This window comes from Mercenaria mercenaria, chromosome 4 (genome assembly GCF_021730395.1).
Source record: "Mercenaria mercenaria strain notata chromosome 4, MADL_Memer_1, whole genome shotgun sequence".
Lineage (NCBI taxonomy): Eukaryota > Metazoa > Mollusca > Bivalvia > Venerida > Veneridae > Mercenaria > Mercenaria mercenaria.
In genome coordinates this window covers 55603369-55617032 of record NC_069364.1, presented here as the reverse complement: position 1 = coordinate 55617032, position 13664 = coordinate 55603369, and the positions used below count along the sequence as shown (strand labels likewise).

Genomic DNA, 13664 nt, shown 5'->3' with positions numbered 1-13664 from the left:
GTTGGTCTCCAGCTGGAATTCATGTTAATGCACAATCTTATTAAATCTGTAAAAGTTGTGCATACATATGAACAGTTTCATTTTGGTTAAAGTAATGTCCATGAAATTCCACAAGTTTTGTGAATAAAAAGAAGAAAAAAATTATTCATACATCATGTCTGCAAGTGTTTCTAAAGATGAAATCTTATTTCTAGAGTGATAAAAGATGTCTTAATTTAGCAAAATATTTGTTTTGTTAACTTCTTATTTAGACCAAGAAATAACTTACATACTTGTCTGTAAATCACCAAAGTTTATTAGCATAAGACAATTTGTTTTCAATAACATCTGATGCACTCTCATATTTTTGCGCATGCATTCCTGTTGATTTGTCTCTATATTTTTCTAGCACAGAATGTTTTTTGGAACCTTTATTTCTTTCCTGTTTGCATAGAAAGAAAATGCTTATCTAACATCTTTGGTTCTTTTTGAAATTTTCACGTAAGATTCCAACTCTCTGATGACTGATGCATAATAGTAATTATGATAACGAAAGTGTAATGTTAGTAACAGAGTAAATAGAAGCCATGCAAAAATAAACACCCGATTGTAAAAATAGTTTCTGATATTTTTTTCTAGAAATGTATTGAAATTTACTTGTTCATTCTTAAAAAGTGTGCATTATTTTACTTTTTAACTGCTTTATCACGTACTGTACTCTAAGCAGGATAGTTTTAAATGTTTTGTTTTGTTTTGTTTAAACAAGTACTGTAGTAGCACTGTTTCCTTCGAATTTCTTGTCTTGAAATCTTGGTAGCATTCAGAAAATAGTATGTTACTACTTTTGAAAACAGTTGTTATTATTATAGGCACTAACATTTTACTATTTAGTAATGTTATATTTTTCTTGTTGATGCTGACTAGAGTCATGTAAAATTAAAATTAAGAGCCTGTCATTTTGTTTGTTGTAGCCGGACCCACATGGTAAGGGTAAACGTGTGTCAGTGATTGTTGATCCTGAAGAAATAGAGAGGGAGAGAATGAAGGCCCAGCAAGAGGAACAACTTGTTCTTGATCTCATTGGTAAACATGTGTTTTAAGTTACTTTTTTGTCATTTAATTGCTTTGGGTTAAATGATTGACAGATGACTGAGGTCACATTGTTACTTTGCACTTTTTTAAGTGAAAAAAAAGCACCCCAAAGTGCTACAGCACTTTACTTCGATTTTTGCATGGTCAGCACTTCTATAGATTAACTAATCAAATGGTGTGTTTGCTGACATGATGTAATTCTTGTGTAGAAATCCATAGAAGCAAGGAGTATAATGAAGTCTCAGAGTATGTATGTTCCATATGCCTTTAATTTCTGGAAAGATGGCTTCAGTAATTTGTAGGCCACAAAGTTGCATTTAGAAAAGAAGTTTCTGAAATGATAACAACAGTATTTATGTTTCAACATGATTTTGTAGGGTTCCTTTTTATGAGGAAAAAGTATTCATTTTTTTGTTCCATGTTGATTGTCCATTACAAGATCTTACCTAGTCATAGCCTCTACTCCATCTAAATAGCTGATTGCATGTATTGACTGAGGCCCGATAGGGGTAGCCGAATTTGGAGCTCTATGTATAGATCTAGATCTTACCTTACTAGAGGTTAATATTTCACCTTTCAGCATATTTCCGAGACCATGTGTATGAAGCTGTACTGTCAGCCACTTCCCGGTCTCTGGCTCTGTTGGCAGAGTCCTGTGGCTGTGACAGTGAGGTTGTCCGTGTGATTAGTGCCATGTCAAACCAGTCCAGTGATGCCAGTACTCCCTCACCGAGAAACTGGGGTAGCAGGTCTGGAACCCCAGTACAGGAGAATGAAGGACGTGCACCATCAGCGGCTAACTCCCGCCCACTATCTAGTCTGTCCCAGTTATCTTCTATGACTTGGACCACAGAGAAAACTCACCAAGTTACCTTCCTACAGTAAGTTACAAGTTCAAACATTTTAGCATGTAGGTCTAATTTTTTTGTAGATTACCATGCATTGCCAAGTGACTGTAGAAAATTTCTAATAAGTTACATGTTACTTTAGTTTTGCTAGAATTTTTCAATAAGTTATACGTTACTTTTAGTTTTGCTTGAAGATGTCATGCAGATTCTTCAACTTTATTAAATGCAAGTGTCTCATAAAAGATAGCATTTAATTTTAAGGATTTTTTTCTATTTTGAGATAAAGACATGTCCTTTTTATACACCTGTCTCTGAAAAAGCAGGGCATATTATGTGAATACCCATGGTGGGTGGGCAGTGGGCGGGCGGTCAGCGTCCAAAAGCATGTTCGCTCTCTTTAGTCAAACAGTTTTCATACGATCTTCATCAGACTTGGTGACAATGTTTGTGGACATAATTATCTTGACCAAGTTAACCAGCAAAATTGCCCCAGGCACTCGTGGATTATGGCCCTTAAATAACTTAAAATCTGCAAATTTAGCCATGTCCGACCTCTTAAGTGGAACAGTTTTCATCTGATCTTCACCAGACTTGCTGACAATGTTTGTGGGCATAATATCTCGGCCAAGTTCGATAATCAAATCGCCTCAGGCACTCTTGGATTATGGCCCTTGAATTAGGCCAAGTTTGATGATGGTCGTATTTTGTGACAGTCTTGCACTATTGTTAAAGTTCAGAAAGAAAATATGTATCAACCATGAAGTTTGATTTCTGCAGATCTATTTAAGATATGATCATATCATATGGCAGGCAAATCATATGGCAGACATATAATTCAATGGAATGACTGCAGTTGCATGCTGTAATGATGAAGTAGTCATCTGGTAAAGTAAATAAACTGTTGTTCGGGCTTCTAGCTTTTATGAGTGAGTTTGGAAACCAGTTTCAAAATGCAGCCTTGATATTGATCAATTTAAAGATGGTGATCAGCACCAGCCAATCAGATTATGGAGTTTTAAGACTGGTCCCCAGTCTCAGTTTAATAACCTATGACCCAGAGGTCCTGTAACCTGTGAACCAGAGGTTGCAAGTTTGAAAAGTATTTGAAACGGTTAAAGGTGAAAAATCACACTGAGTTTGATGTATTGAGTTCAGTGTAAATGAAGAACATTGTTTATTCACAGATTTGAAGTGGAGGTGAAGTTTAGTATTCCAACAATTACTGTAGAACCAACATTAGATGTAGCACAAACTGCTGTAGCCGACGTTGCCAAAGGTGTTATTGAATCCAACAGAAGTATGTATCATTGAACTGTAAAAGTCCTCCTTCAACCTTTATCCTGCTGGTGGCAACTAATTCTGCCTTTGCTGCACTGCTCGCTATTCAGTCAGTAAATTTTCAGTAAACACCCCTTCAAAAAATAATTTTTCTGTCCAAATTGAAAGATGGACCAGTCCATTTTAGAAATTTAGCAGGCTGAAGGTTAATTAGTTGTATAAGTATAAACATACTTTGAAATAGTAGTTTAAATTGCTTCACGACTATATTTAGAAGGTTAAAGGGGCTTTAATAAAACTGATATAGGAAACTTTCCATGTCTAAATTATTAAATGATAGAACATTTGAAGTTCCATTTGTATCAAAATAACTGAACATTGGTTAATGCATGTATTGTAACCAGTTTATAATGTGTAAGAAATAGAAGATGGATTCCATTTGTATTTAGGTAAGTGATCATGGATACCTTGTATTAGTGTGAAATCATAATTATTCATTGGAGATTAACTTTCATTGATTTCATGATTTAGTCAGTCCATAAATTTGAATCTCAAGGAATAAGCAAAACTTCATACATTTTATCTTCTGAAGTTGACATCCATGAACAGGTATCCCCATAAAATATCTGTTTTGACCAAAACCATGAACTTTTGTGCCCACGAAATTGAAATGATTTCATTGATCAGTTTGTTATACTGATGAGATTGAAGATGAATTCCATTGTTATATTTCAGATATTGTATGGATAAGTGAACGCGGAGAGGAAAGTTTCTATGATCTCATTAATGATGATGAAAATGTGGCAGATATGATGTCACAGCTAGCTATAGTTGTACAAGGTAAATGTCACTGGTTAGAGTCATGTTTGTTTAAAGACTCATAATGCAGTTTTATACACCTGAATGGACGTATTACGTTATGACACCAGTGTGACCGTGCCTGTAAGTCCGTCCATTAGCAATTTTTTGTCCGATCTGTAACTCTTGAACCCCTTGAAGGATTTCGAAGAAACTTGACACAAATGTTCACCACATCAAGATGACGTGTAGAGTGCATGTCTTGGATGGTTTGCTTCAAGGTCAAGGTCACAGGGATCAAAGGGTATACCTTTGGGCGTATATTGCTATGCATTGCGGTGCTCTTGATGTAGAATGTTATGCTCAAATGAAATTTGTGAATGGGGCTGCTAGTATGACTTTAAATATATTTGCATCTCTTTGTTAATAGAGTTTTAGAATTAATTTGAATATTTATCAAATAGATTTATTGGTATATTATTTTTAATAATCTTCAGTAAATAGAACATCCGTGATTTTTATGACCCCGAAGGGAGGCATATAGTTTTTGAACCGTCTGTCAGCCTATCAGTCTGTCAGTCTGTCATTCTGTCATTCTGTCAGTCTGTCCGCAATTTTCGTGTCCCGGTCCATATCTTTGTCATCGATGGATGGATTTTCAAATAACTTGGCATGAATGTGTACCACAGTAAGACCCAGGTCCGTAGGTCAAAGGTCTTAAACTCTAACATCCGCCATAACTATTTATTCGAAGTGCCATCGGGGGCATGTGTCATCCTATGTAGACAGCTCTTGTTTTTATTTTGATTTTTTTGGAATTCTGCGTAATTTGTAAGGCATTATGATAAGGGTTCATTTGGAGACAAGCTGTATCTTGTTGCAGCTTGAAATTAACAGAATTTTTATAAAATTTGAAAAGCTTTAACTCTAAAGTCATTGTTCTGCTTTACACATAGAATAATTGATAGAACATCCTAACTACTTGCATTTGTTTGAAAAATACACAAAGTTAATATGTATATTTATGTAATCTTTTCACAGATTTAGATTCAGTGGTGAACAAGCACCTGTTTCATTTCTCCTACTACAACTTCCTGTGGAAGGATGACATGCATGGGAATTTCAAGGAGTTTATAACTAGTGATCCAGGAATATTTGCAATAAAACGAGAGGTTGAAAGGTAAATACTTTTAGATATGCTTTGAATTTTGATACCAGAAATACACTTACTGACATAATGACATTTTATTGTCCCAAAGAGTTTTAAAACAGTTTGATAAATTGTTTGATAAAAGTGATGATATACAGTAATAAGGCTTTCTACTCAGGAAGCAAAAACTATCTTACATAAAACATTACAGTCATATCTGTATTAAGCAGCCAGCTTAGGGTGCAACAAAATCTAGCTTATGACAGGTAGCTGTTTAAGTTGACATTACAACAAAAAGCCTATTTATGAAGTTTTAATATCAGACTGGTTGCTTCAGGCAAGGGCTGCTTAACACAGGGGGCTGCTAAGGTGGGTTTCAGCTGTAGGTGATTCTATTCAAACTGCTACATTGATGAATTCTAACATAGGCTAGTTAAATGTACATCTGTACCATCTTGTCTAGGGCGCATTGAATTTTTAGTGACATGGGAATCTGCAGATAAGCAATCTGTGTGTGTTTCATCTGTGAAATACTTTCTACCTGCAGGTATCTGTATATAGAGAAGAAGGTGTTAGGAATTCCCAGATCCCTTCCTGTGGGCCCAATCTTGTTACAGACAGACCCTATCAAGGATGCACTTCATGGTTTCTCTATGGCCTGGAAGACTCAATTTGCCTCAGTTCTACATGAGGAAGCAAAGGTTAGTTCTGTGATTTGTGACCTTACAACATTTGTCGTCTGCTGATTTTCTGCTGATGAACCAAACAGTGATATCGTAAGAGCTTTAAATAGAAAAGACCTTTCAACATTTGTTACTCATTGATAACCAAAAATTGATCATTATTATTATCATTTACACCTCAAAAATTACTCCCAACTGTTCCATTCTACTTTACACAATGAGTATCTTTATAAATGCACATTTCAAAGAATTTCAAATATAAGAATAGATAGGTGTGCATACATGCCCAGAGGGCTCTCTTGCATACTTTTGAAAAGCAAGTGTAAAATTTTCTGATCTGTTCAAGAGAAAGATCAAGATATAAGCTCTTCTTTCTATTATAGAAAAAATTAGACCAGGCAGTATTGTACAGATCCAATGTTCGTAACCGACTCGAGCTTCATGTACAAACTTTAGATCAGCTGAATAGTGCACTACATCTTCTAGAGGAACTCAGGGATATGGAGAACAAAATTGATGGCATTTATCTTCCTATTGGTAATACAGCTTGTTTTTTTTTAATTTTGATGTATTGCAGTTTAAAGTATTTTAGGGTTTGTGGGAAAATGTTGTGACAGAAAAATATTTACCTTAAGGATTTACATTTGAGCATATGTTCCCTAGTTGTTTTTGATTTAAACATATTTGTGTTAGATGTGTTTGTACTCAAGCATTGTCTATATTATGTTATCTACATTGATATATTTGAGTACCAGAAAATGTTGACTTGATAAGTCAACAGGATTTAAATATGTATCATATTGACGACATAGAAGTTAGCTGATTATTTGACATTGCATTTATGCTGATAAAATTTATCTGTTCCCAGAAACTATGTATTCAAAGTTACGTGAGTTTGAGCTACGACTGCCAAGACAAGAAGTTGAAGAAGTAGATGCACTCCGAGAAAACTGGTCTGAACTGATGGATCTAGCAGAGCAGGTCCGAGAAGTGCTTCTCAAAGAACGACGAGGAGCATTTGAGCAGGAACTTGATAAACAAGTCAAGGTCAGTCTATATGTTCATTTAAAAAAACTTTAAAATGAATGATGAATATTACATATCGCTTGTGGCATTTTTCTGACAGAATTTTTCAAATCATTGTCTACATTTTAAATAATTCTTTTTACCTATAGATCTACCTGTTAACCAAAATGATATAAAAAATTCCATGAATCACAGACAAACCATATACATTCATTCAGTCAAAACTTGAATTCTTCATGTGAGGAAGCCATCCAGCTGGCTTACGGAAGGTCGGTGGTTCTACCCAGGTGCCCGCTCGTGATGAAATAATGCACGGAGGGGCACCTGGGGTCTTCCTCCACCATTAAAGCTGGAAAGTCGCCGTATGACCTAAAATGTGTCGGTGCGACGTTAAACCCAACCAAAAAAAAAAAAAAAAATTCAGTCAAAACTTGTAGATGTCTGATATATGTAATAAGAATAAGTACCATATTGGGATATGTGTAGTTGAAGAAATATTAAAGTGGATCTTGCATGACTTTATGATTGTGAGAAATTCATTAAGTTTCTAATGTTTTGTCAACTTGATTTTTCAGACATTTGTTGTTGAGGTGATCCAGTTTAGGAATGCCTTCGATGCTCAGGGTCCGGCGGTTCCTGGTATTCCTCCAGCAGAAGCTGTGTCCCGGCTGCAAGATTTCCAACAGAGGTATCAACTGTATGATTCCAAGAGAAAAACACTGGATTCTGTATCTAAACTGTTTGGCATTCCTTGTAAACCATTTGCAGAGTTAGACAAAACAGGGGAGGTAATTATGGTTCAAGTTTTTTCTTGGAGAATTTTCACAACACATTGATTTTTTCTCCTGAATTTCTTACTTGTGCTAATGCTTTAATATTAGATTGTAGTAATAAAAACATAATCTTAATCAAATTTATATCACTTCCCAAGTTTTGTATGTGTAGAATGGTGTAAGGTGCAGACAAAAAAATATTCCGAGGGAACTAGAAATGTTTAGATAGTCATAGCTTAAGATTTGTAATTCAGTCTCATTATTTTATGATTTAAGGAATTAGATTTGTTGAGCCAGCTGTATGGACTGTTCCAGAAGTTTATAAGGTTTGACACTCGATTCAGAGATACACTGTGGGCCGAAGTTGACCTTGATGCTTCGTACAAAGAGGTAACTCTTCATTCTTGGCTCTTGTTCTTTAACCTTTTGAACCTAAAATGTAGATTGTTAATTGCTAAAAGCTTTTTACAAAGATGTTACAGAAACTCCTTATGAATTTAGCTCCTGCAAAAATAAAGTGATGTTTGAGGTTTCAACTGATATGTATAAAGTTTCGGGAAATATTTGGCACTAAATTTAAGCCTGAGTGTAAATTTGGATTTGAAACTATTAATTAATTTTATACTATAAAAAATATTTTCTATACATGCTTTCGAAATATACTGGTCCATACTTTTATTTTCCATTTGCAATGCAAAAAAAGTACCAGTTTTACCAAGACACCTGCACCTTCGGAATGGAATATGAGCCGCACCATGAGAAAACCAACATAGTGCATTTGCGACCAGCATGGATGTGCAGGCTGGTCTGGATCCATGCTGGTCGCAAATGCACTATGTTGATTTTCTCATGGTGCGGCTCAAATATTATTTTGAAATAGTACCACAGGATCCTCTTAATATCAAACTGAAAATGAAAAAAAAAACACTGAAAAAAATATTGGTAAAAGGTAAATATAAAACAATTCTATGGTTGTTTTATGACCTTAGGTAATTCTTTAATTGTGTGTTCTATATGTCAATATGTGTGCATTTTAGATCATTAACAAGGACAGTGCGGTATGTTTGACACATTGTCACAGCATGTATCAGTATCAGTTATTAGAATTATAGATAACTTTGTCTTTTTCATCCCTGAAAAAAATAGTGTTACAGACTTTATTAATATTTTTATTTAGCAATATGTTCATGAATATAGGAAGAAATCCGAATGGGTTTCTCATGCTTATGTATCAGTGAGAATGAATATCAGCAGCTGATTATTTCTAATTTTGTTAAGGGTTAAAGGGAATGCTGTTTGTTTCCTTTTGATCAAGATTAAGAAAAGTAACAATCACAAATATTCTTGAATCAGAATTACTATTCAAAGAGCTATGGTTTGGTAATAAATTAATAATGCATTAAAACAAAATTTAATTTGTCTTTGCTTAATAAATAATATACCCCAAACTGAATTTATCATTGAATAATATCATAGTTTAGAATTCAGATGGAAGGAAATATGTCACGAGGGCATAGCCTGAGTGACATGATAATATACATCTGACTTTCATGAAAAACAATGATTTTGTTCAAGACAAAAACACATTTGGAGATATATTATTTCAATTCCAACACAGTATCAATGATTACTATATGCAAAATGTATATTATTGACAACATGCAGCAAACATTTGTCTTGTATTGATTTTCATCATGCAGCTATGAAAAGTTTGATGCTTTGATGTAATAAGTGACATACAAACATCAGTTTTATGACAAACTAAAATCACACTCAATCTTCTTCATTTAGTAGAAAAACAAATCGGGTCATATTAGAATTTCTGTTTTAACCCTTGTCATGCTGGACATGATTGATTCTGCCTTTGCGACCAGTGTAGATCATGATCAGCCTGCACATCCATGCAGTCTGATCAAGATCTGCTCTGTTTGCCATTCGGTCAGTATCTTTTTGGTAAGCACCCCTTTTAACAGTTAATAGCACTGTCCAATTAAAAGATGGACATGTTCATTATAGAAAGTTAACATGGTAAGGGTTAAAGCAGGTGTTAAGTGCTTGATACATGTATGTGTTATCAATAAATGCTTTATTTACCTTTTAAAACTATTAAAACTATTTGTTGTCTGCATGGTACTTCGAAAACTGAAGCTTCATAACTCATAACTGTGAGATTTATTAACAGCTTCAGATCATTGCATGGTAAACAATAGATTATTTTGTGATAGATCACTGGCAAGTCCAGAGTTTTGTACCTCAAAGTTGGTCATATTTAAGATTGGTTGAGAAAGATTACTAAGACTTTGACAAATGCCCAGTAAAGATATTTTTGTTTCTCTTTGATGAGTGCTGTTTATAAAAAAAAAAAAACTACTTTTTGCAAAAACAATTTTGTTCAAGTTTGCATTGAAACGCTGAAATTTAAAAAATGTTCTTGTTTTTTAATGAAGAAAATATTGCAGCTTCCTTAGACTGTAATATGCAAGAAGTTTTCATGTAAAATGGATGCAAAATTATCAGAAACATAAAATTTGGTTTAAATATTTAAAGGTTGTAGGTTTAAAATTAGAAATTAGTTTATTTACCTAGTTAGATTTAGTAAACAAAGAATACAGTAGGAGTATTTCCTACAGAAGACCTTTTAGTTAAAGGTTTTCGTAAAATACAAGTGTATTTTTTTCACTCGGATAATACACAGTAAAACACTGCTCGCTCGTATTTGCAAGGGGGATAATCAGCCTGCTCAAGGTATCCAATGTTTTAAGCAATCCAAACACAGATTAATATGTAAAGAAAACTGCTAGAATCACAAAATTTACTTGAGTCGGCCAGTGATTCTTGAGCGAGCCATGTTTTACTGTACATATATAGACAGTTTAAATTATATATCAGTATATCATTATTTGTAGGATCACCATATTACACAAGATTCATATACTACATACATAGATATAGCATTTATTTTGATGACACTATGAAGGGGGAAAATATTTCTGTTATAATATTCATATTTTAAATACAGTTATCGAAGACCACCATTATTAAAATCTGTAATTTTGGGTATAAGTGTTCTGATGCCATGCCTTCTTCAAATTCATTAATTAATAATATAGATCTTGCTTAAATACTACTGAATTTGGAAACCTGGCCGTGTTTTCACAAAACAGTTTCAGTCTCAGGTGAGTTTGATGATGAAAATTTCAATCTCAAACTCATTGAGACTGAACAAATTTGTTTGTGAACATGGGACCAGTCTCTGAAAGAAATGTTGCCATTGGTCAGTTTCAAAATCATGTTCAGAAACATCCAATCAGATGCTGGTGGTTAGAGACTGGTTTTTCTTAGAGCCAAGTTAGAACTTTGTTAGATGATAAGCCGCTCATTGTTCTTTCAAACATTATGTTTTTATTGTGAAAACAGAATTTTGGTGTGTCAGCAAAAATGTATATTTTTTAGAGACATAAATTGATTGATTTTCAAATTTCAAAATAAAACTGAAGTGGATTTTTCTTCTTCATTGGGATTTGATTTTATTGATTTAAGAAAGCTTGTAAATCACAAAAAATATTCCCCCACAAATGTTATTTTTATTTCACAGTATTTGTCAATGAATGGTTGCAAAGAACTGTATGTATGGTCCTTACGTTGTTTAGGAATGTCATCTCATTTGTTGACATGTTGTTAACCCTATTGTTTCTGAACCACTGCTAAATGAATATCAACATTTCTGTTCTGTTTTGCACAGGTTGAGAGTTATTGGGATGAATGTCTAGCTCTACCCAGTAAACTGAAGGACTGGGACGCATACAACGACCTTAAATCAAAACTACAGACCTATCTCGAGGTGTTCCCACTCCTTAACAGTCTAGCTGCCAAGGTAAGCATCAAGATATTCTCTGTTTTGTTTGATATTGCAAATTATGTGTCCTGCCTTTTCAGTATTGAAATACAATTTGGATTTTGTTTGCACATGTCTAAGATTTCCCAGAATTGGAATAAAATTGTTTCACTGTTTTGGTACCTAGCTTTGGCTTTGAAGTAACAATTTTTACCTCTCAGAATTTTGTTTGCTTACATTTTGGAGCATTACGATATTTTTAATGTCCAAAATTTCTTTTTTTTTTTTTTTTGTTGTCATTACGCTATACTTCAATTATGTTGTGATACCTAGATTTTGTGTAGACAGAAAAAATAAATTGTCTAAGTACCCATAGTAACTGTGATGTTTTATTATGTTTGTGTAAATCATGTTAGAACTGCAGAGGAACCAAAGGTTACTTCGAAGCCCGATCTTTTTAATCTTTTCACTTATTTGAGCTTTGTCATTTAAAGTTGCACTGTGTTTGTGAATTTCACTTTGTAATCCACAGATTATGTTTTGCCTTTGTCAGCGGAATCCATTTCCATATAACATATTACTTCCACTGAAAGTTATGACATTACTAGCTTTGTACATATTTCAGTAAAACTATTTTTTCATATCTATGGCTGCAGGTGTAACAGTGGTAAAAGAAAGGAAATCTTCTCTTTTTATCCTGTATTTTTCGGAGATTTCCTGTCGTTCAGGGAATATCTGCTGTTTTGTTTATTTTTCATATATTGAAAGCTCTGCATATTACCAAGAAAAAAGCATTGATGATAAGGGAATTAATTTTGCTTGTTTTTCTTGTTTTACAAAAAAAGGGTCTCCATTGCCAAGTCACTCATTTTGAATCACTTTCCCCTCACGGATGTGGATTCAAGCCTTGCTCGGGGCATTGAATTCTACATGTGAGTGAGTGATTCAGCTGGCTTACAGATAGTCACTTGTTCTACCCAGGTGCTGGCTCGTCAAAAGCTGGAAAATTACCATATGACCTGTAATTGTGTTGGTATTATGTTACAAAAAAGGAGAATTTCATTAAGTTACAAAGTCCGTTGTTCAAATGTGAATTAAAAGATGTATTGTCGTTAATAACCACAGAACGTAATTTTGTCATCAGCAAAAAAAAGGTCCTATATATTTTGATGAAACTCAAATATTTGGTAAGGTATATGGTTAGTATAAGATTATAAACAACTTGCCAATTAAGTATTTTTTTTTTTTGCTTTTTATAAATAACTTGTTAATGACTCACTTATTTCAGCTTTCCCAGGTTAGACTTTATTTCCAGTTTCCCTGTTGTTTTTTTTACATTGTGCTTAGAGACAAAAATATACAAGGATTTGAAAACTGTGCCATATTTTCAGTTACTTTAATTTTTGCGCTAAATAGTAGCTTTATGTTTCATTAAAATCAGAAATAAATCATACAGTTATAGTAAGCTTCTCATGTCTTTACCATGTGAAGAACAAGCATTATATTGTTTTTTCATTTACCGGGTCTTCATAGCTTCTTGTCAACATTCAAACTTTGTTGTAAAGTGTACACCACCTTTTCCGCAAACTCATCGTCGGCTCCCGCAAAATTCCTATGTGATGTATATTTTTCAGTGGCTTGAAATTTCAACAGCTCAGACAAATTTTGCCTGTCGTGGTGAGTTCAAGCGAACAAATTTCAAGTGTAATTTTCTCTAAATAATCCTGGCTTTGTTTTTGGCTAAACCAACAGTTTTCAGATCCTTCTTAAAATCTGCACAGTGAATGCAGTATTGCAGCATTTTACCCCTAAATATTACATATATCAATACATTTGTCATGCATGTGTTACATCACTTGTGAATGAGGGAATGGTACCCCTTAGTATGGTTATGCTGACCATTTATGCTTACACATCACTTGCTTGTCAATTAGGATTAAATTATCAAAATGCATGTAGAAGATTAGTTGGACCTGTATGTAATATATACATTTTAATCATATTTTTATATTTTCTGCATGCCGTATATATTTAATGAGCCTTAGAAAATTTGTTTACTGAAATTAAGAATTAAAACAGCAGTTTTCCTTTACTTTGATCGTTATTAAACATCTGAAATTTGTCGTAAATGAGGTATATTTTACACCATAATTGCTCTAGATATATGTTTCTGTAAGTATTAACTATAAATATGACAATATG

At 33.8% G+C, this 13664-nt stretch overlaps 1 protein-coding gene across 27 annotated transcripts in view; it reads left to right on the top strand.

Moving 5' to 3' along the window:
- Positions 1-13664, top strand: part of LOC123552894 (dynein axonemal heavy chain 5-like) — a 172653-nt gene that overhangs the window by 28425 nt on the left and 130564 nt on the right. For all 27 annotated transcript variants that reach the window (XM_053541364.1, XM_053541349.1, XM_053541350.1 and 24 more), the window contains 11 exons: positions 951-1062; positions 1652-1952; positions 3104-3216; positions 3933-4037; positions 5037-5175; positions 5693-5846; positions 6212-6365; positions 6697-6875; positions 7430-7642; positions 7904-8017; positions 11370-11501. In XM_053541364.1, coding sequence (XP_053397339.1) covers positions 951-1062; positions 1652-1952; positions 3104-3216; positions 3933-4037; positions 5037-5175; positions 5693-5846; positions 6212-6365; positions 6697-6875; positions 7430-7642; positions 7904-8017; positions 11370-11501 — 1716 coding nt within the window. The remainder of the gene's footprint in view (positions 1-950; positions 1063-1651; positions 1953-3103; positions 3217-3932; positions 4038-5036; positions 5176-5692; positions 5847-6211; positions 6366-6696; positions 6876-7429; positions 7643-7903; positions 8018-11369; positions 11502-13664) is intronic.